Genomic DNA, 21,159 nt, shown 5'->3' with positions numbered 1-21,159 from the left:
GGATGTTTTAGTCTTTTGTGAGTCTGAAAAATGTCTTTATTGTATGTTCACTCTTGATTATTGTGACTTGTGTAAAATTCCAAGTTTGAAAAAAAATCCCTATGCCTCTTGAGTTTTACTTTCTAGCTGTGAGCATTGTCATTGAAAAGTCTTATGCCGGTCTGATTCCTGAACGTTTATATTTACAAAGGTTTTTTTTTATTATTTTTTATTTTTTTAAGAATCTTGTCTTACTTTTCTGGTTTCCTGAGATTGAATTCCAGATTTACATCTCTATCGCAATCGTTACCCTGAAATCCACCTGACTCTTTGGCTTCTTTACTGGGATAACTTTTAGGCATCTCAAATTTAATAAGTCCAAAACAAACCCTAATTTCCCACCTTCACAACCAGCTCCTTTAGTAGTATTTCCCTCAGTGAATGACACTCCATTCTTGTAGTTTAGGCCCCAACCCATGACTTTAACTTTTCTTTTTTCTTCTCTCACATGTGACATCAGATTCATCGGCAAATCTTGTCAGTCAGTTCTCTCTTTAAGGTTTATCAACGATTTGATCACCTCCTACCACCTACCCGATACTACCCTGCCTTAAGCCACCGTTAACATTTGCCTAGACTAGTGTAATCTCCCTGCTCCTACCCTTCTCGCCTCGGTCTATTTTCTTCACTTCTTTTATAATGTAGTTGTGTTATGAAACTGACGTTCAGAGCCCTGCAATAGATTTCTTTTTCAGAATAAAATCCAAATTCCTTTCCATGGTCTACAAGGTTATCACCTACTATTTTCCCTAAAGCTTCCTCTGCTCAAGCTACACTGGCATTCCTTTTTTTTTTTTTTTTTAAGGAGTATACAAGTTACAGTGGAATTCTTAAGAAAGCCAAGGGTGTTCTCAGGGCCTTTGCATATGCTGTTACCTATGCTTTGATTCATTCATCCAGTAGATATTTCTTAAGTGCCTTCTGTGTGTCAGTTTCTTTTCTAGGCAGCCCTTTATGGTTTCTGAAGTTTGTAACCTGATGATGTCCTCTAGAGATAACAGGTGCACAATTTCTGGCTCTTTTGAGGGATTTTTTTGATGTCTGCCCACTGAGGGATGGCATGATCTTCCACTCAATACCAGGACTTCTGCTCCAGACAATACTCTTAGGTAGGGACTAACGTGACCTGAGGTGGCCTCCTCCCACCTGTCTAACTTGGCCCACAGGGAAGCTCATACATTCTTGCCCTACTGCTGGTACAGTGCAGTTTGTCCTAATGCAACCCCCTTTCTTCATTCTTCCACAGAACCATCAACTCTAGCACAAGCTCTCCCCTTTGCTCTTCCCCAAGCTGGCATTAGATAATAGCTGCTCTGCTTCACAAAGTCCAGGGAGTGGGTGTCAAGCTTTCCTAATGGTTCCCCTGAAGCTGTTCTTACTAGGCCAGAAGTAATGGAAACCAGATCCTTTCTTCTCTCTATAAGGAGAGCCCAAGGAAGCCTTGTGTAGGGCACAGTGCTCGGAAAGGATTGGAGTAGTGAGGAATGTAGTTACTGATTTTTTTCCAACCAGAAGAGGAAAAGGGACTTTCTGATAATACAGCTCTGCATGCCACCTAAGAGTTTATCTGCTACCGAGGAGAGTAGAAATGCCCTAGCTTGAGCACAGTGGAGGTAAGTGTGCCTGACACATTAATTGAGGTCTAAGCTCTGTATCCTTAACCTACAATACTTTAGAATAGCCAAAACATATGTCTCTGTTTCTCACAGTGACTGGGAAATAATATTAAAAGAAATATTATGACAGAAAATCAGATGTCGATTTTAAAGGGTTGTTAGAAATAGCTGTTGAAAGTATGATCACTGGCATTGGGCAGACCTGGGTTTGAGGTTTAGCTCTGCCACTTATTGCCATGTAACCTCAAGCAAGTTATTGGAATTTTATCTGCCAAAAAAATGTGAACAGCAATACTTACCACCCAGGGGTTAGAGTTGTCTGTTCTGCACTGTCTGTTGAGAACTTTACGGCTGCGAACGATCTTTCCCAGAAGCCCTTTTTGGAGGTGGCTCTAGATTGGGACTTGTGAATGAAACTTTGAGTTTGTGACTTGTGCGAGACTTGGAAGGCGGCAATGAGGGGAGAGCATTGTTCTTGGGAGAAGGGTTGCCGAGACAGGGCTTCGTCAGGCGCGGGGGGCTCGCTGTGAGTGTGAGCTCACTCTGTGGTTATGGCAGGCTTCTCGAACGTCTCCCACGAGCTCGAGTTTCTCCACCCACACTCCAGGGCTTCAGGCTGAAGTCATCAGTGACTATTTCTCCAGTCCCCCAGCTGCTACTTTCCAGACATCCACCCACCCACCCCCACATCCTCTCACATTCCTGTGAGCCCTGTTTTCTATAATAAACCCCTTATTCCTGTACTACTTACAGTGTCTCTGCTTTTCCTGACCGGATCATTCTGATATACCATACAAAGTTTTAAGACATGTAGCAAGCATTCAATAAGTATTTCCAATAATAATAATAAACAGGAGAGGTGTTGTTCAGAATAAATTTGACACTAAGAATGCTACACTATGTGAATTCCACTGCTCAGGAACAGCAAAAGTGGTACAAAAGGAAACCATTCTTAATAGAAGGCTCACATGTTTACGGTACTTTTCAATTCCAAAGTGCTTCTGTTAGCTAAGATGAAGCAAGTATTGGAAATAGACAATACTTGTCTTCTTAACAATTAATGCCCATGATCAAGAGAGCAGCATAATTCAGATAAGAAATAAAAACGTAAAGAGAACATTTACTTCAAGCATGGCTCTGTTCCATAGAGGTTTCTCTCAACAAAAGAGCATTAAATTGCCGTCTTGTCCTCTGACTAGTGTGCCCTCCCATGTGACTGTGTGAGGCGAAAATCACAAGGAAGTAGTAACAAACCCTAATGGCTGTCCATATAATTGCAGAGTTCACTTTCCCAGTCAATACATTGACCACACACCTTACGAAATGCACAATTGCTATTGTGCTGCATGGTAATTAGGCAGAAATGATAGTAACTAGTTTGTAAATCGCTATAATTGGAATTAATTTTAGAGATCTAACATTTTTCTTTCTCTTCGTTCTCTAATGTTGACAATTTTCCTTCCTACTGTGCTTTATATGTATGCAGGTAAAAAGTCAAGTCTTGAACCCAGCTCCTCAGGCCCACCCCCTTTCCTACCTTTCCTCCCAATCCTCCCATCCATGACTGGTACTCCTGGGCTCCTCCCCACCCCCAATTTCTAGCCTTCCTTTGCCAGTGGATTTCATAACAGAATGTCCTGCTGGCCCCTGGATACAGCTTTCTTGGTTGTCTGAAGGATAACAATGCCACCAGAATTTCTAGAAGCACAGGGTTGTGGATACTCTACCCCCAGGGCAAAACGTAACCACCCACCATGCTATAGAGAACATTAGGCACGATCATCCTTGAGAAGGGAAAGTGCACAGTGAGATTCAGATAGTATATTTTGCCTCTGGTAGTTCTGAGCCGAACTAAGGATTGCAAAGTTTTAAGATGAAGGAAGGGATAAGGGCTTCTTTCTAGGATACATGAGATGCTAGCAGTCATTTCTTTGTTAAAGTAGCAACCTGAAAGGAAGAAGCAGTGTTTGACCCAGGCCCATGTACGGTGGCAAAAGGAACCCGTACTGATGGGTTCCCTCCTTTCTTTATTCCCAAAGGTTTAAAGACTAAGACTTGCCCCAGTGGGGAGAGAGGAGTTATTGACCATGGTTGCAATGTTCAAAACATTGACTGCAGAGTAGGAACTGTTTACAACGATGCACTGTCCATTTCCTACTCCCAGGAAGGAGGTGTTGATGCCACTGCTGGCACTGTCCTCTGCTGTCAGCCCTTTCAGGGATTTCCTCCACTGCAGACAGCTACCTTGCCCCAGGCCACATCCTTCTATGGAGGACCATTTTTTCCAGGCAGGACAACTCTGATGGGTCATTTCAGTTCCAGAGCATGTGGCCAAGGGTTTTTTTTTTGGGGGGGTGCATGGTCCAGGAATCGAACGTGGGTCTCCCACATGAAAGGTGGGCAATCTAATCACTGATCTACCCATGCACCCAGGCCGAGGCTTTTGTTAGGACTGCCTTGCAACTTAACTTCTCCTTCTACTGGATCCTGCTTCCGTCCTGTCCCTTCCACCATTGTCAGGGTTAAATGGCAGAGAATATAATTCATTCTGGCTATTTAAAACAGAAAGGGCCTTTTCAGGGTATTCAGTGATGGGGTAGATCTATTGAAGTAGCCCCAATTTTTACACCTTTCCTTTACAATGTGATTCTGCAGCTCCTCCCATCAAAAGATTAAGTCCATTTCCCCTGGAATCTGGGCTGGCCTTTTGACTTGCTTTGGCCAATAGCGTAGTGGAAGCAATGGTTGCCATTTCTAAACCTAGGCCACAGGAGGCCTTGCATGCTTTGCTTTCCCTCTTGGGGCCCTTCATTTGCCATGAGAACAATCCAGGCTAACCTGCTGGAAGAGGAGGGACCATATGGAGTGGAGATAAATTGTCTTAGCTGATGCTGTCTGAGACTAGCCAGCCTCAAGCTATCCCATCAACTGATCACAATTGCATGAGCAAGCTCAGCCAAGATCAGCAGTATTGACCACTTGACCCATAGATTTGTGAGCGATAATACATGGTTATTATTTTAAGCTTCTGCATTTGGGGTGCTCTGTTACATGGTATTATTGTGATAATAGGTGATTGATATACATGGCTTAAGGCATATATTGGGAGGACTGAAGAAGTAGACCCTAGGGCTATATCACAGAACAGACTCAGCAAAGGATCCTGCAGCCAGGATGTCCATGCAGGAAGCTGCCTGATGAATTGAGAAGTCACTTGCTACAACTGCTAGCTCCAGAATCAAATTACCTCAATTATGATGAAGAAGCTGCTGAATTAGCTGCTGGCTCCAGCTCCATGCTGCTGCAGCCACCATGAGTTATACCAGCACAAGATGCCTTGTGCTCTGCCTTTCTCCCATCTAACTCTGTTTATGCAAGGCTTCAGTGGAATGGAAATTTCACTTGAAGGGGCCTATGAAATGTAGTTTTTGCATTTCTAGCTTCCACAGCACAGGAGAAGGAGGTTGGAATGGATTTGGAGTGAGTTAGTCCTCAGTGTCTGCCACAGCCATGATGAATGAAAACAAACCTGCTTCCTAAAACTTATTCCATAGATAGTGCTCAGTGATATTGAACCAATTTTCTTTACATTTGTATGTACATTATTTTCCAATTGAGCATACCACTCTCTGCACCATGAAACATCATTAATTCAATTGATAGAAGTTGAAAACCTAAGGATGAACAAGATGGTGCTAAGATTTCATGAACTCATTGCTCCAGCAAAATTCATATAAAAAGTTCCCAAAGGAACTAAAAGTTATAAGGCATTAAGGAGTGTAAAACTGACTTTATGTTTAGTTGGTCTCTTATTGATACTTGATATAACATTACTAATAGAATGGTAATTTCTGGAGGCACAATAAGAGCATTTTGGTCTTGAGCTGCAGTTATCAAGGTGTATATACATTAATCATGTGGTAAAAGAATATTTTAAAGTCTATTTTGATGTAACTGTACAGATCTATGAGGTTCTTAGGAAGGCGGGTGGGTAACGTCCTCTGATCTGGCATAAAGACATGGCATCTGGCTTTAAGTAGTCAGAAAATTAATGCTTGCAAATCTGCAGCATTAGCGATTCTAGAAAAATCTGTGTTTATGTGGGTGCTTTTGTAGGGATGGCAATTTAAAACAAAGGATAATCAGTGAAGAAAATGGAAGGCAATTCTTAAGATAACAGAATTATCATCAGTGAAGGCGTTAAAATGAAAGGAATTTTGTGCCCCCAAATTTTGTTACCTGTGTCTTTTACATTTGAGGTGCAATATACATTATGGCATGTGAGACTTGCAGTAGTTTATGCCTTACTAAATAATCAGTTTAGTCAGCTTGTGGCCTTGTATGGAGAGGAGTCTTTCAGGCTCACAAAAACTGTTTTAAAGGCCTGTTGTCAAGTGAACCTGGAGTCCCTCCAAAAGGTACCCCAGTGATTCAAAAGCCAGACACTCCTTTGTAAACAAAGGCATCCCGGGGCTAAAAGTCTGAAGGGAAAAGTGCACTTGGCTCATCAGTAAGTCTTAATCACAGGCCCTGTTTATTCAATTCTTATTGACATAAATGTGAGGTATCAGCAATTTTGCTTCTGAGACAGAATCCATTTATTTAATTTTGTCATTTTTTTTTCAGTTGTGCAATCAGAAGTTTATTCATACGAGGAAAAAGCAGGTAATACCTGCTGGAAAAATGCAAAAGAAAGCAATTGCCAGACATGATAGCTTTTGGCAAAGGCTGACTTCAAGATTTACCAAGTAAAAGTCCACGTAAGTGAGACCTAGAGGAAGTTACAGGGCTAAAGAGCACTTTAAGCTTGGAAACTGGAACTTCAGTTACTTTGCAAGGTATTTCAGAGAAAAGTACATATATGCAATTGCAAAGTAGGTATATCACAAAGTTGATGGAAAGGTGGTTTCTAAAACAGCTATTATAATGATTTCTGCACCAGCAAGGAAAAAAAAGAGAGAAACTGAACGTTCTAAGCATGACAGAGAGCAAGTAAATTACCTTTTTGGGACTGATCTTGAGCAAATGCTAGTTAAAATCTTCCCAAGGAAGATCTGGCATGGATTCAGCTACCGAGGACAGGACAAAAGAGAGAGCGAAAGGTCCTCCAGATCAGGTGTTTCCCAGGATGGAATTTAAAAGCAGGTCCTTTATCCTGGCTGCTGTTTAGTCTCCAGTCTTGGATCAAACTTCCTGGCACTAGATTTAAAAGCATCTTCAGTTTATGAGGGCACTCACATTTATCCCCTTCCTTGCTTCCGTCTTTCTATTCCTTCCCTGTGTTGTTTCCTTCCCCATTAGATTGTCATCATATTTGATGGCGGGGTCCATTTCATACTCATCTTTGCGTCTCCCTTCTTCAACCTTTACTGTCTGACAGAGGGTTGATGGTGTTAAGTATATAATACTTTTTTTTTGTTAAATAAAAATAATTACAGATGGAGGCAAATACAATTCTCCCATGTTTCAGTTGCTACTGAGGAAATGAGAAATTGTTAGATTTGTGAAGTGATTAATTTTTACTTTTAATAAAATGAGTAGTATATGAGTATATTCTCTACCTCCTCTCTCCCTTCCCCTCCTCTCTTTCTTCTCTTTTCTTTCTTCTTTTTGCACTCTTAGAACCAGCCTCATTTTGTCTCCCCCGAAACACCATCACCATCTGGGCAGTGGCCCGTTCTCAGAGGGCTTACCAACTCCATGAGGCCTCTCCAGCAAATCTGATTCTAATAACCCCAACATTTTCCCTTTGTTTTCACAGCCTTAGGGATATTAGCTGCCTCCTGGTGCTACTATCCTCTTTCCTCTTTTAGCTTTTTACAGTTTTCCAATCACTACTTAACCAGTACCTTATATTAAATTCTCTTTATTAAAATGCCTAGCATGGTTTGTTTTCCTAGCTGGATGCTAATGGATACAGTACTTGATATCAGAAGGGGATCCATCCCATCTGGATCTGCCTTGTCAGAGGGCCCAAGGGAGTGGAGCAGCCGGCATTGCCACCTCTACCTGCTGCAGAGCCTTCTCTGTTCTGGGCCCCTGGATGTGCTATAATTTATTTAACCAGTCCCCTGGATATGCATGTTTGGGTTACATCCAACCTTTTGTTACTATAAACAGTGCATTAAACAATCTTTAATGCATATTTGTTCACATATGTCTGAATATATTTGTAAGATAAATTTATAGAAGTGGAATTTCTGGGTCAAAAAGATTGCCAAATTTCCTTTTACAGAGGTTGTACCAATTAGGTCTCTTACAGACAGTAAACAGAAATCAATTTGCATGAGAAATAGAGAAATCAATAAAGGGGAGAGCAAACCAGATAAGAGGGCCTTAGCTGGTAGAAGAGAGAGAGGTTCATCTAAGCACAACACAAGATCTATCTTTTGAGGCCTAGACTCCATGAATTTCACTTTGAGCCCTTTGGAGAGAAGTAAGGCCAAATACAAGTGGAAGAAGCTCTCTAAAATATTTTGTGTTCACTGAATAGCAGATAGCCCATGACCATGAGGGTTTGGCAGGTCGAGGAGGCTTCGTGCATCTGTCCAGCACTTATAGCCAATGGATACTCTGTAACAGCAAAAGTGGCTGTTACAGTCAGCAGCAAGTGTCACCTACAGACGTGTGGCTGTAAGTGGCAGTGCCTCTGGGAACACTATATATGGTAGTTACATGTGCATGTTGAAAGCCCACTGGAACTACCAAAAACACTTGGGTGGGACTTCGTTGGGCAGTGGGTGTTGCCTGCAATGGCAGAGGCTAAGGGCTGGCAGAACACATTCTACAGAGCTCTCTGATTTCCTAGGTAGCCCCCTTTTCCATGTCTACATCTTTGCCTCATTAACTGGGGTCGGATTTTGTTTAAAAATAACAAAGTAAAGTATTCTTCCTTGAGCCCTTATAATGAATCTTCAGCAAACCCAGTTTGTGGCTAAGCTGCTTTTACTATTTGCTGTTTGGTTTTCTTGTCTGTTGTTCCGTGCTCAGCAGAGCTCTCTCATGGCCCTCATTTAGCCAACAGGCTACAGTCTACTCACTTAGGCTGATTTTACCTTAGCATTACATGGTAACAAAGCTGTGTGTACAACCAGAACTGTGTGTTTCTTACACTGTAAGATCTGGGCTGCCTTCCTGCAGAAGACTTTTGTTTTATGTTCCACAGTGTCTTGTTTGTTGTGCCCTTCTTAATTTACACGATAGAGAGGCTGTTATCACCAATTAACATTTATCAAGGGCCCCCTGGATGCCCGGCTGCATAGGGACTAATTTAATATTCTCTTTGTTTCAGAGATGGTTAGCTCCTTCAAATGAATTTTTAAGTATCTCACTGGTGATGAAGAAGAACACAGATATCAGTTAGGATGCAGGAATACAAGTCTGCCGAAAATGCTCAAAGCAGAGCATCAAAGATTGGAGTTAATATTTGAAATCTTGATAGATGGTGTACTTTTTTTTTTTTTTTTTTAACATTTCAACAAATGAGAGATAGAAGTTACTTGTCGTTGTTCCTGGAATTCGGAGCCTGGCACCATTCCATTCAGGCATCTGGCCTTCAATCATCTCATTTTCCTCTTCACTTATTGAAGTTCTTCGAACCCTGAAGGCTGAGTCTCAATATTTCTTCTTGAGGTGTTTTCTAATCTTCTCTGCCCTGGGGGATGACTCTCCTCCAAATTCCCGCAGCTATTTTCGTTTACACATCTCACCTGGAAACTTAGCACATGATACACTATACTATGTATTATTGAATATATACACGTTAATTCTTCCAAACTATAGTAAGGACAGTCCAGATGATTTATTTCTTTCCCAATCCTCAGGATCAATGCAGTGTTTTGTAAATGGTAGAACATCCAGAAATACTTCTTGATGATGATAGCCATAGTCTATTACAGTCAGCTGGAATTTTTTATTTTAAAAAGGGTAAGAGGGGAGACAAACCTGAAGCTTTGAAACTGAGACTCAGGAGCATCTTTAAAAAATGTTTCCTAGTGTAAGTGCTGAATGTATATATATATATATATGGGGGGGGAGTGGGAAAATAAAGAACATCACTGGAGGTAGACAGCAGTTTGTCTTCAAGATCCAATACAATTTTTTTTTAAACCTGCCTAAACTATATTTCTTTTTTCTGGCCCATCCCTTTCGATGTGTCAATAAGTAGTATAATGCGGCTGTCGGCTGCAGGAATCGAATTGACTTCACATTTTCTTTTCAGAAAAATAAACATTCGGTTTCATCATACATTTCGGAATTAAGAACACACTATTATCTTCTATGATATCAAAATCCTCGGCTCAGCGAGGCCGGCTGCGCCTAATCCCACCAGAACGCGGACCCACCGTCTGCACCGGCGAAGCTCCAGTGTAGCCCCGCCCACCCCGGTCTCCGCAGCCTCATTGGCGGCTCTTCCGCCCGCTGTCTCTTTTAGAGACTGGCTTTAACAGAAGAGGGGGACGGGTCCCTTCCGGGCGCTGATTGGTGAAATTCTAATGATGACAAGGGACTGTCTGAGCCTTTATTGGTCCTTAGGCTTGAGACTGGGCGGGGAAGTAGCAGAGCGACAGGGCTCAAATCGGAAAGCGCGGAGTGCGCCGGCGCGTAGTCTGGGACGCCAGGTTGAGGCTTTTGCTAGGGAACTTACTGTTGTCGCCCCGCCCCCTTGGGGCTCTTTGTCCCGTTAACTGTCGGAGTGGCGGGGGCGCCAGCGCTGGGCGACATGCCGGTGCGCTTTAAGGTGAGGCCGGGGTCCCCGGGCTCGAAGGCGGCTGGGAGGAGCCGCGGCGGGCGGGTGCCGGGCGCGGGGCCATGCTGGCTTTCTGTGCTGTTCCCTTCCACCCGGCAGAGGCTGCCAGCCCCGGAATCGTCTTTTTCGTACTTCGCTCCTCTGCGCACACACACTTCCAGGTTGCGGTGTGAAAGCGTTAGATGGTATTGACATAGGTCAGGGGGGTGGAAATGGAAGGAGGGCCTTTATAATGAGAAGTAAATGCAACTTCAGCTTGGGACACACATGGCCCGTCTCACAGTCTAGCATTTAACCCCTCTTCTCTTTAAAACTTTGAAGTGTGTGTCTTTTAAAGATTTGAGAAACGGGTCCTTAGTAGAGGCAGGATATTAAAAATACACTGTTTTTTTTTTTTTTTCATAATTGTGCATTTGCTTGTTAAAGGTGTTATAAGTGCCAGGTAGCTGTCAGGGACTAGCTCCTTTCAACAAAACAGGTGACCACAGCATTCTACAAATGCTTATTCTTGTATCTTAAGAGGTTGTGTGCAGAATGGGATGGGAGTTTTTCTTTGATTGACGTTACCAAAATTTTCTAAAAGTACTAGGCATACTTGCTAATATTGTGTACTAGGTGAGAATTTAGTTAGGATAATCTATGGTGATGAGTCTTTAGATTGTCCCTGTTATCAGACATGAACTCAGGTTTAGGAATCAGCCAGACACACAAAGCGTAGCCTCTCTGAGTTTTGGATTCCTGCCAGCATCTGCCTCAGGTGCTTGTGGACATTAAAGGAGATAAGGCATGAGCACTTCTTAGCACAGGGCTCGGTAAATATGAGCCCTTACTAAGGAGCTCTTCTGTGTTCATCAATTTTAGAATCTTTCAACTCTTTGGAGGTTCAGAAATATTTTTTACTGATGACTGCCTCAAAACGACATTCATTAACTGCACTGTACTCAAATTGTACTTTGCATTACAGGGGCTGAGTGAATACCAGAGAAACTTCCTGTGGAAAAAGTCATATTTGTCCGAGTCCTATAATCCCTCAGTGGGGCGAAAATATCCATGGGCTGGACTTAGGTCAGATCAGTTGGGTAAGTTGAACAAACTAATTGCCATTATAACTTGAGTAAACCTTGGTCCAAATTTGCGAAACTGATTATTAAAAAATTTTGAAGGATTAGCATTGTTCACTTAGCCTGGTTGACTACTCATTGGTTTAACAAATATTTATCGAGGGTTTGCTTAGGCCAGGACCGTTCCCAGCTGCTACGGATTTAGCTATGTCCAAATTCTTTAACTATGGGGAGAAACAGACAGTAAATAGGTAACTCAGTAAATAAACAAGGAAATTTCAGGTTGTAATGTGAAATCATGGGGTAATATGGTACAACTTGGGGAAGGATTGTGTTGGGGGAACACTTTAGATCAGGTGGTCAGGAAAAACTATTCTGAGGAGATGACATTTGAGCTGAGACTGAGCTGAAATCTGAGAAGGGACAAGCGTGGAGATGAGGAATGGAAGCTTAGCTAGGTTAAGTAGTTTGTCCAATGTTCACAGCTAGTAAGTGGCAGAACCATGATTTGAAATCAAGTCTGTTTTGTTCAGAGCCCATCAGTTTAGAGCTCACATTCTTAACACGTGTGACACATGTTTCTTCTGCATCACTGTATGTCAGGGAAGCCAGAGCCTTGGGCCAAGGCTTTCCAGAGTGTGGTAGAGGGAAGGTAGATAGACTGACCTTATTGAACCTACTTGCTTAACTGTCCCTCTCTAGAATATAAAATCTCTGAGACCAGCGCTCTATTTGTCTTATTGACCACCCTTGTCCCACCTAGTGCTTAGCAGAGGGCCTTCTCATATTTTATTAAACTAGTTTTTGAAAGAATGAATAAACTTGAGTTTGAATCCATAGTAACTGTGTGACCTTAGGTAAATAGCCTGTTTCACCAAGTGGGAATAAGGAAGCCCGTGTACTGGATTAAATGAGATGTTGCATATTAAGGGCCTGGTGCATACTCCAATCAGTGCTTGGAGCCCAGTGTGCGGCATGTATGGTGAGAGTGCCTGGGCATGGTTTGTAAATCCCTCAACTGTTAGATGTCTGAAGCCAGGAAAATAAAAGACATGTGTGTGGTGCCATCCCTGAGAAGTTAGTAATGGGGAAAGTGTTTCCAGTTTTGGGTTTGAAGAACAAAGGGAAGGTTGAGTATAGTGAGTAGCTCTTTCAGGGTTCCTCTGAAGCATCAGGATCCGTAGTCTAGAGCCGGACTTCAGAGAGTGGGTGTCTCTGCATGGTGGGGGACTGCCCCTGCTTATCATTATCCTCTTTCCAAATGACAAGAAATTCATGTTCCCTTTAGATTTAGAATCCCAAATTCAACTCTTTAAAAGTGTAAATATTTTTGGAGGGCCTAAAGGGGATATTGTGACACAAGGGAATTGGTTAACTAGGTAAGTTGCCTCCAATAACATCTCAGCTAAGGTCAGCTGCATTTGCAGTTAGGGATGAAGAAATGAGATGGTGGGAGCAGGGTTACTTTGGAATATGGTACAGTATGAAGGAAGGCATGACCCAGGTGAGGCACCTTAATGGGGAATTTTAGGTAACAGGGTCTGTGCATACCTATGTGTTGGGGGTGGGGGTGAGAACTCCACGACATACAGAAAGGGAGGTGGCAGGTTAGTAAAGAACAGTGACTGTTTTATGTAGGACTTGCTGCACATCTTTTGAAAGTCATGTCTAATTTCCCCTGGGGATTTCTGGTGCTAGGAGAGAAGACCACATGAGAATCTTCTTTTTTCATTTTAATCTTTTACCCAAACTGGCTCTGCATTAAAGCAAAGATGTCTAGGGCAGTGGTCTTCAAACTTTTTTACTTTCATATTCCCTAAAAGAATTTTAAAAATCTTTGTACACCCACCCACATTTTAAAGCTGATATTTAATTGTCGATCATAAGTTTAATGAAAAGTTTCAAAGGATGTGATTTCTGATATATGGGATACTATATGTATAATAATTATTATTATTTTTGTTTGCTAAGTGCTGCTGGAATGCAGTATTCCAGAAATGAGTTGGTTTTTATAAAGGGAATTTATTAAGTTACAAGTTTATAGTTCTGAGGCCATAAAAATGTCTAAACTAAGGCATCCAGAGAGAGATACCTTGACTCAAGAAAGGTGATGTCTGTCACGTGGGAGGGCATGTAGCTGGTGTTTGCTGGTCCTTGTTCCCAGTTCCATTGCTTCCAGCTTCTGGTTCCGGTGGTTTCCTCTCTAGCATTTGTGGGTCTTTACTTAGCTGCTCTGGGCAAAACTCTGGGTTCTGGCTTGCTTAACATCTTAGCATCTCACGGGAAGGTGCATGGCGATGTCTGCTGGGCTGTGCATCTCCAAATGTCTGTGTGTAGGCATCTGCTCTCTCTGTTGGCACTCCAAGCATCCCCAAATGTCTGTGTCTCTGTCAGCTGTGAAGCAACTGTGTTTTCTCCAAAATGTCTCCACTTTTAAAGGACTCCAGTAAACGAATCAAGACCCACCTTGCATGGGCAGAGTCACGTCTCTATCTAAACCAAAGGCCACACTCACAGTTGGGTATGCCACATCTCCCTGAAAACAATCCAGTCAAAGTTTCCAACCCCCCAGTATTGAATCAGGACTAAAAGAAACATGGTTACCCCCACAAGAGTGGATCAGGAAAAAGGACATGGCTTTTCTAGGGTACAAAACAGCTTCAAACTGGCATGATATACCTTACATGTATTTTGTTAAAACTTTGGAACTGCCAGTTTAGCTTATGCAATTTATAGAAAGTGTTCATCCAAATATTGACAAAGTCAGTCCTCACTGCTAAATTAACCAGATAAATCATACTCATTTTTTTGTGACAAAGAAAGCCCAACTTTATTTTTCACTTTAAATAAATGTGTTAATATGCACTTCCTGTGACAACCCTGATTTTTAATTCTAAGAAGGGCAGATGGAAAATGCATGGAGTTGGATGAAAGAAGGCACAGCTCCTTTGTTTATTTCTAATCCTTGCCTTCTTTGCAGAGATTAGATATTCTCCCTCAGGAGTTAACGTTTTCTTTCTCAAATTATCCCTCGCTTTGCCCCCTTCCCCCGAGACTTTTTTTTTTTACGCGTTAAACCATGCACCGTAGTAAGTTTCAGCTTCCTTTCTTTTGTGAAGTGGGAAAAGGGAGATTGTGAAAGGGATGGAAGGAAATAAAACTGCAGGTGAAGGGTGTGGGTCTCAAACAGGTCAGTTTTAGGAAAAAAAGTACATAGAAGTTGAAGATTTAGAAATTGATTTCCTTAAGCTGCTCATTCCTAATCACTCCTTTGACATATGTGTACCCAGTGTGAAGACCACTGGTCTAGAGAAGCCTTATAAGCATGGGAACCCTGGGTTTGATGGCCAAAACATACATAATTGAGGCCAAGAAACTCTGGACATTGCCTCATGCCAGATTTTCTGTCTACCTTCACTTCTCTTCAGTTCTGGTCTGAATCTTCCTCCCCTACCCTGCACGGTCTTCTTTCTATTTAAAGAACAGCCCCAAACTAGGGCAGTATCTCAGTGGCTGCATTCTGCAGAACTCCTTTTACCTGGTTAGAGTGCTTAGTGCTTCAGATCTTTGCTTGCCAGACAGAAAAACAGAGAAGTTGTGTCTTAGGTCCTCTTAAAAGGGTTCATTGTTTTTCATTCTCAGGAAGTCAAGGCTAATACAAAAAAACTAAGATCCAGCATGGTGACATCTCATCCCTTCTCATCTTGGTCTCCTCTGCATAAGAGAAGCTTTGTGAAAAGTTCCAAATTTGACAGTACTAGGGCCCATTGTTTTATTAAGTAGCACAGGAAAGTAATTAAAAACTGAGGCAGCTTGTGCTACCTGACCTATCATGTTGCAATTCCAGTGACTTCTATTAGGATAACTTGAATGTATGACCCCAATTTTTAAATTTTCTGTTATGGTAAAACTTCTAATACTTCTTTATGGCAGAATTGAACATGGTATGTCAAAAAACTGTACTCACTTTTTTATCCTGTAAGCTGAAGAATATTTTATATATATAAATTAAATTTTAAATTCTGTTTCTCTCTCAAAGTTGTTCTTCAAGTTTGTCATGTAATTTTGTGCTTTTCAGCTGCTATTTTTGTATACCATGTTTTATAGGTATCACAAAAGAACCAGGTTTTATTTCAAAAAGAAGAGTCCCCTACCATGACCCACAGGTTTCACAGTCTCTTGAGTGGAAGGGAGCTAACTCAGAGAACGATGTGGTTGTATCACCAGAATCTGAAAGCTCAGAGACACCAAAATCACAAGATGCAGAACACAAGGATGCTAACCAAGGAAAAGTTCTCACACTGGAAGCCTCTAGGGTTCCCAAGAGAACCAGATCTCATTCTGCAGACTCCAGATCTGAAGGGGCTTCAGATCTTGTAGAAAATAACAAGAACGTAATAGTAAACCACACACCAGTTAAAGAAAATCAGGAAATGGAGCACTCTACCAAGCTAGCAAACCATACCTTAACCAATGGAAAAGCAGAACTGGAGCTCTCTACCAAGCTTCTTTCAGAAAAAGTGGATAATGGGGTAAGAATACTCTTTCTCTATTTCTTTTCAAAAGTGTAGATTTCTTTGTAGGATATAGCATCATCTCAGTCATGTTGTATTTTGTGATTAAAGATTTTCTATTGTGTTCCTATCCAGTTTCTACCAGGGGCTGTCAGAGACTGTAGACTTAGTTATTGAGAATTGGTTCTATTTTTAAGTCTCACTATTTTGTATTAGTTCTATTAAGATATCCCTGCATTGGGTGGACAGCCTGCCTCTGAATTTTAGTCATCATATATCAGCTCCTGAGTCCTAAGGGAGAGATGAAGAAAAAGAGAGTAGGCCATTCCTTCTGGTAGGGGTGGCAAGCTGAATTTCTACCTAGCCCCTTTTCAGTATCTTATTGTGGACCAGCAGGGAAACAAACAGAATCTCAATTGACAGAATGCAAAAGGAAGGAGAGTTCTGGCTGGAGCTCAAAGATCTTGCCATTCTGCTCTCTTATGTCACAGCTGGCCTGTGGAAGGCCCCTGAGAGCACTTAAGCAGAGGCTGTAGGACCCAAGCAGGGACTCACTGCCTCCCGCTTTCTCTACTCCACTGGTTCTTCCCAGTTTCGAGTTTACTGCTGACTGGAACTACGGAGAGCACCTGTGGCTTTTTGAGAAAGCCTAGGTGCACAGGGGAAGCAAAGAAGGTGATGTGTGAGCCTGGTGGACAGGGGAAGGGGTTCCCACAGAAGTGGTGGGTGGATAGGGCAAGGTACTGTGATTTCTCAGTAATAGATATAATTATAAATAATTGATAGAAAGGGGACTGAGAGACATACCTTTTTCTAGGATACCTAATAAATCCTTGACAATATTAAGAAAGCTATTTAAAGTAGTTTGACATTGTAAAAGATTATTTACATATTGAAAAAGTTTGAATAGAAACTTTTAATGGCTTTGAGTGGAAATATTTTTTTCCAACAGTTGGATAGACTTCTACGGAAGAAAGCTGGATTGACTGTTATTCCTTCACATCATACTTTGAGAAATTCTGAATATCAAAGGCAGTTTGTTTGGAAGACCCCTAATGAAACTGCTCCAATTTTTTCAGCCAATCAGGTAGTTTAATGGATGTAGTACATATCATCATTTGCTATACTGATGCAGATTAACATAGAACTAAGAGATGAAAGAAAGAAATTCAGTACTTCAGTAGGCCCAGAGGTAGGTTCTAGAAAAGTGAAAGTGAAAGTTTTGCTAAAACTGCCCTGTAACTTATGAATTATAGTAGTAATATTATACTGTCCTAGGCTACTGAGGATCATTTTTGCAAGATCCATCAAATATTCTAAATATGAGACAGGGTAATGAAAGCTTGGGGGACTGGTAAGTTTTTGCATGCTGTAAGATTCTTTTATTTATTAAAACATTTATTAAACTGGTTTTATTCTAAAATGTTGCATTTAGTTGACTAGTATATTGCATGTTTTCTGTCTTCTAAGAGAAGCATGAATGCTTTGGGTATTTATTTTAATAAATACAAAGTATGTTCAAAGTAACTTAAGATATATAACTTTGGCTTTGCATTCAGACATACAATAATTGCAATTGTCAGTTTAACTATGTATAAAATTAAAAAGCTGTTATGATAAACTAAATGTGATCTTGGATGTCATTATACCCTTGTGCAATTTTAATATTAGATGACCATTACTAATAAATGCTCTGTTTTATCTTCTATACGGTTCTTAGGTCTTAATTCTGATGTAGGTTCCTGCCTATACTCCCAGGCCTAGGTAGGAAGTAACTTCTACTAATTGCCTTTGGCGATTTAGCCTGGTCTTTGTGTTTTTTTTATGAACACACACACTCCTTCACACACGCTTACATACTCTCACATTCATTTTCTCCTGTATCTCAAATTCACTTGTGTGCTTTATATACCCATAAGGACTGAGGATAATCAAATTCTGCAAGACAATTAACATCAGTTACCTTGCATTAAGATAATGATACCAATGATCCTATAAATTATGGTAGCTTTGGATATATTTGTTATTCAGTTATTTAAAAAACTTTGAAAATTAATATAATATTTTAGGAACATATGAAAAAACAGAGTAATGTATATTCATATTCACCTAGTAAATAGGACCACTTCTTCCTTTGCTTGCTTACAGGTGTTTTGCAAGGTAAGTGAACTTACAAAATTATTTACAGCCTAGAAATTTTGGTTGTTCAGATTTTGTAGGGAATTTGACCTGTAAGCTAGAGCTGATTCAAATCAAAGCCCTGTGAACAACTTTTATATATGTCGGTGAAAGTGTTGTGTGGAATAGTTATTTTTATAAAATCAGAGTGCCATAGTCAATAAATCATTACTGTTTATCTTCACTAGTAATTTTATTGCTTTCATTAGTGAGCATTTCAAAAAACAATTTTTGGAAGCAAATACTGCTAGTTCAAAGCATATCAATTTCAGAGTCTGTGAATTGAAGAGCTCTGTGACAGAAGCTTTCAGTGCTGTTGATGAGGGACCTGTGAAAGAACTGCTCAGTTCTATTTTATCAAACACCTGCTTTCTGAAAAGATGTCTTTTATTAATATGTAAGGGGTAAGAACAATTTTCTGGCAGGAAAGTCCTTGACGTTATACTGTACTAAAACAAGACATATTGTTTGGATTTGATCTGTATGAAAATGTGCTGTTCAGCATTATAAAGCAATAATATATATTATTTGAACTGCATACCTTTTCTAGTTGTTTCCTTGTAAGCTATGGTGATATATCATAAAATAGAAACCATATTGTGAAATATTAAGGATAAAAGGAAACATTTAAAAATAGGAACAATGCTTACCTACAATTCCTTGCCTTAAAAATAGCTAAAGCAAGCAAAGAAAAACAGTGAAACAAATTGAACATCTTAGATATTCAGAATGTTAAAGATTTTCCTTTGTTGCAGGAAGAAAAAATATTCATGTAAGGAGAAAAAACCTGTAGCACTAGACAACAGAGTTGCCTTATAAAGACAATTTTAACTGCAGTCTCCTGATTGCTAATGCACGTAACAGAGCTAATGTCTGTGCTCATATTCTTAAAATAAGCCTGTTATACTTATTCCATTATCAAATTGATGGGTGGAGGAATGGAGAACTTCGGGGAGAAAAATGTGGCTCACTTTGGCTTAAGCATTATATGATTATAGTAACTATTATTAAAATATAATGCAGAGTGTGGACCTTTGGTTGTTAAATATGTGAAGTGTAATTATAATCATATATAATTTTGCTTGTTTTATATCCCATAATTCAACTTTATGATGTTTTTTTAAGCAATTGAAGACCTAGTTGCTATATATTTAATCAACAAAAAACTAAACTACAGTAATTTTTGTTTTAAGGTTTTCCACAATAAGAGCAAATTTGTCCCACAATTCAAAGGTAACTCAATCATCCATGAAACCGAATACAAAAGAAATTTCAAGGGCTTATCTCCAATGAAAGAACCAAAATTAAGAAATGATTTGAAAGAAAATGGCAATCTTGAAACTGCATCCCCTGAAAATCAGAAGGTATTCACCAACTGTTAACCTTAAATAAAATAAAATCCCCACGATTATAGACCTGCACATTTTCTTTCATTTACTACAACCTGTTTTTTTTTTTTTTAGAGCTAATTCCTTAATTTATTTGTTTGTTCATCAAATATCAAATATACATTGAGCACTGGGTAGGTACTGAGAGTTCAGGAATAAATAACATACTAAGTTCTAGCACCTCTTCGGCTGGTGGGGAGATAGACATGAAAGTAACTGAATATAATAGAGTGTGATGAATACTTAGCTATACTGTAGGTGTGTCCACAATGGAAATGCCAAATGATTGCCTTACAGTAATGTGAGCTCCAGGGGTACAATAGTGATGGAAACATGTATTTTAAGTTAAATAATGGAAATTAAGTATACACACATGCATATGTATTTTAAACCACAGCTTTGGCATACCAAATTATAGCCAGTGTAATATACAGGATTTACCTCAGGATATAGAAACACCTGCTTCTGTGTGAAATATAGCCATTTAGCTTGTAGTGTCAGGCTACAATCATGGTAAATTATAGGTAAATGAGGTATAAATACTATTTTTGAATCTCCTGGAATGTTGCTACCTGATACTTTGCATGTCCTAAAATAGAAAGTATATGGCTAAAAATAACATGATTTCCAAATATATATATTTAATTTTGGGCCTATGACATTCTTGGGGGGAAGAAAAGAATTGTTAACTTTTTCAGTAAAACAACATGGCTACTTGCTTATCGGGACCCTGCTTTTAATCATTATGACACAATTAAATGTAATTTTTGAATACCAATGGAAGTGTAAAAATGCTGTCCAGTAGGTAGTAAGATCAAGTATGTTATTTTAGTATTTTTTTTCCTAGCCAAGGATCTAAAGTCCTTATTAGAAAATGAAGCAATATCCTGAGCTACACTTCAAAATTACTAACCAGATATGCTAGTTTTAAAACTTGGATATTGATCTTTTGATTGTTTTCTTGATTTATGCTTTATCTTTAGTGGTTAAAGCTTGCTCCTAATAACAGAAATGTAAAACAGTATCTGAATATAACCTATAGCATGTGTTTTCACTCTAATGTATAATGTATTTTAATGTATAATGTATAATGTAAAAAGTTTAAATTATTTCCACTGTAGTGTGATAAAAAAGGTGATCCTTTAAAATCAGAAGCAGAGATGGAATCAAAAGACTCAAACCAGCCTCAAAAAAAACTTATTCCTTGGAGACATCAAAGGCTTGGGTATGTATTTTATAAGAAAAATATGGTATTTAGATGTTCAGTATGGCAGAATATTTACTCTCATTTCATTTTTATTAGGAAGGTGAATTCTGAATATAGAGCAAAATTTCTAAGCCCAGCTCAGTATTTATATAAAGCTGGGTCTTGGACACATGTGAAGGAAAATATGCCAAATCAGGTGAGTATTTACAAGCTCAGTAAGCACGCATTTTCTTTCAGGCTGTGTAACAGTTTAAATTCACAGTGAGCTTCATTTACCAATAGAGACAACAATGCAAAGATTTATTGTACAATAATAGCACTAAAAGTATTAGGAATTTAAAGTTATATGTATTAGGCTGTAATTTATTTATTTTTCATATCACTGCCTCCTTAGACATTAATATTTA

The 21,159-nt window shown here is 39.8% G+C and overlaps 1 protein-coding gene across 7 annotated transcripts in view; it reads left to right on the top strand.

The window, feature by feature from the left end:
• The first annotated feature begins 9,991 nt into the window (after window positions 1-9,991).
• Window positions 9,992-21,159, top strand: part of MDM1 (Mdm1 nuclear protein) — a 32,408-nt gene continuing 21,240 nt past the window's right edge. For 2 of the 7 annotated variants that reach the window (XM_077111352.1, XM_077111350.1), the window contains exons 1-7: window positions 9,992-10,395; window positions 11,369-11,483; window positions 15,573-15,997; window positions 16,932-17,066; window positions 19,351-19,521; window positions 20,667-20,770; window positions 20,849-20,948. In XM_077111352.1, coding sequence (XP_076967467.1) covers window positions 10,378-10,395; window positions 11,369-11,483; window positions 15,573-15,997; window positions 16,932-17,066; window positions 19,351-19,521; window positions 20,667-20,770; window positions 20,849-20,948 — 1,068 coding nt within the window. In that variant the 5' untranslated portion in view covers window positions 9,992-10,377. The other 5 variants (XM_077111351.1, XM_077111353.1, XM_077111355.1 and 2 more) reach the window with 5 other exon arrangements.

The sequence above is a fragment of the Tamandua tetradactyla genome, chromosome 7, assembly GCF_023851605.1.
Source record: "Tamandua tetradactyla isolate mTamTet1 chromosome 7, mTamTet1.pri, whole genome shotgun sequence".
Taxonomy (NCBI): domain Eukaryota; kingdom Metazoa; phylum Chordata; class Mammalia; order Pilosa; family Myrmecophagidae; genus Tamandua; species Tamandua tetradactyla.
This window is presented reverse-complemented; position numbering and strand designations above follow the sequence as displayed.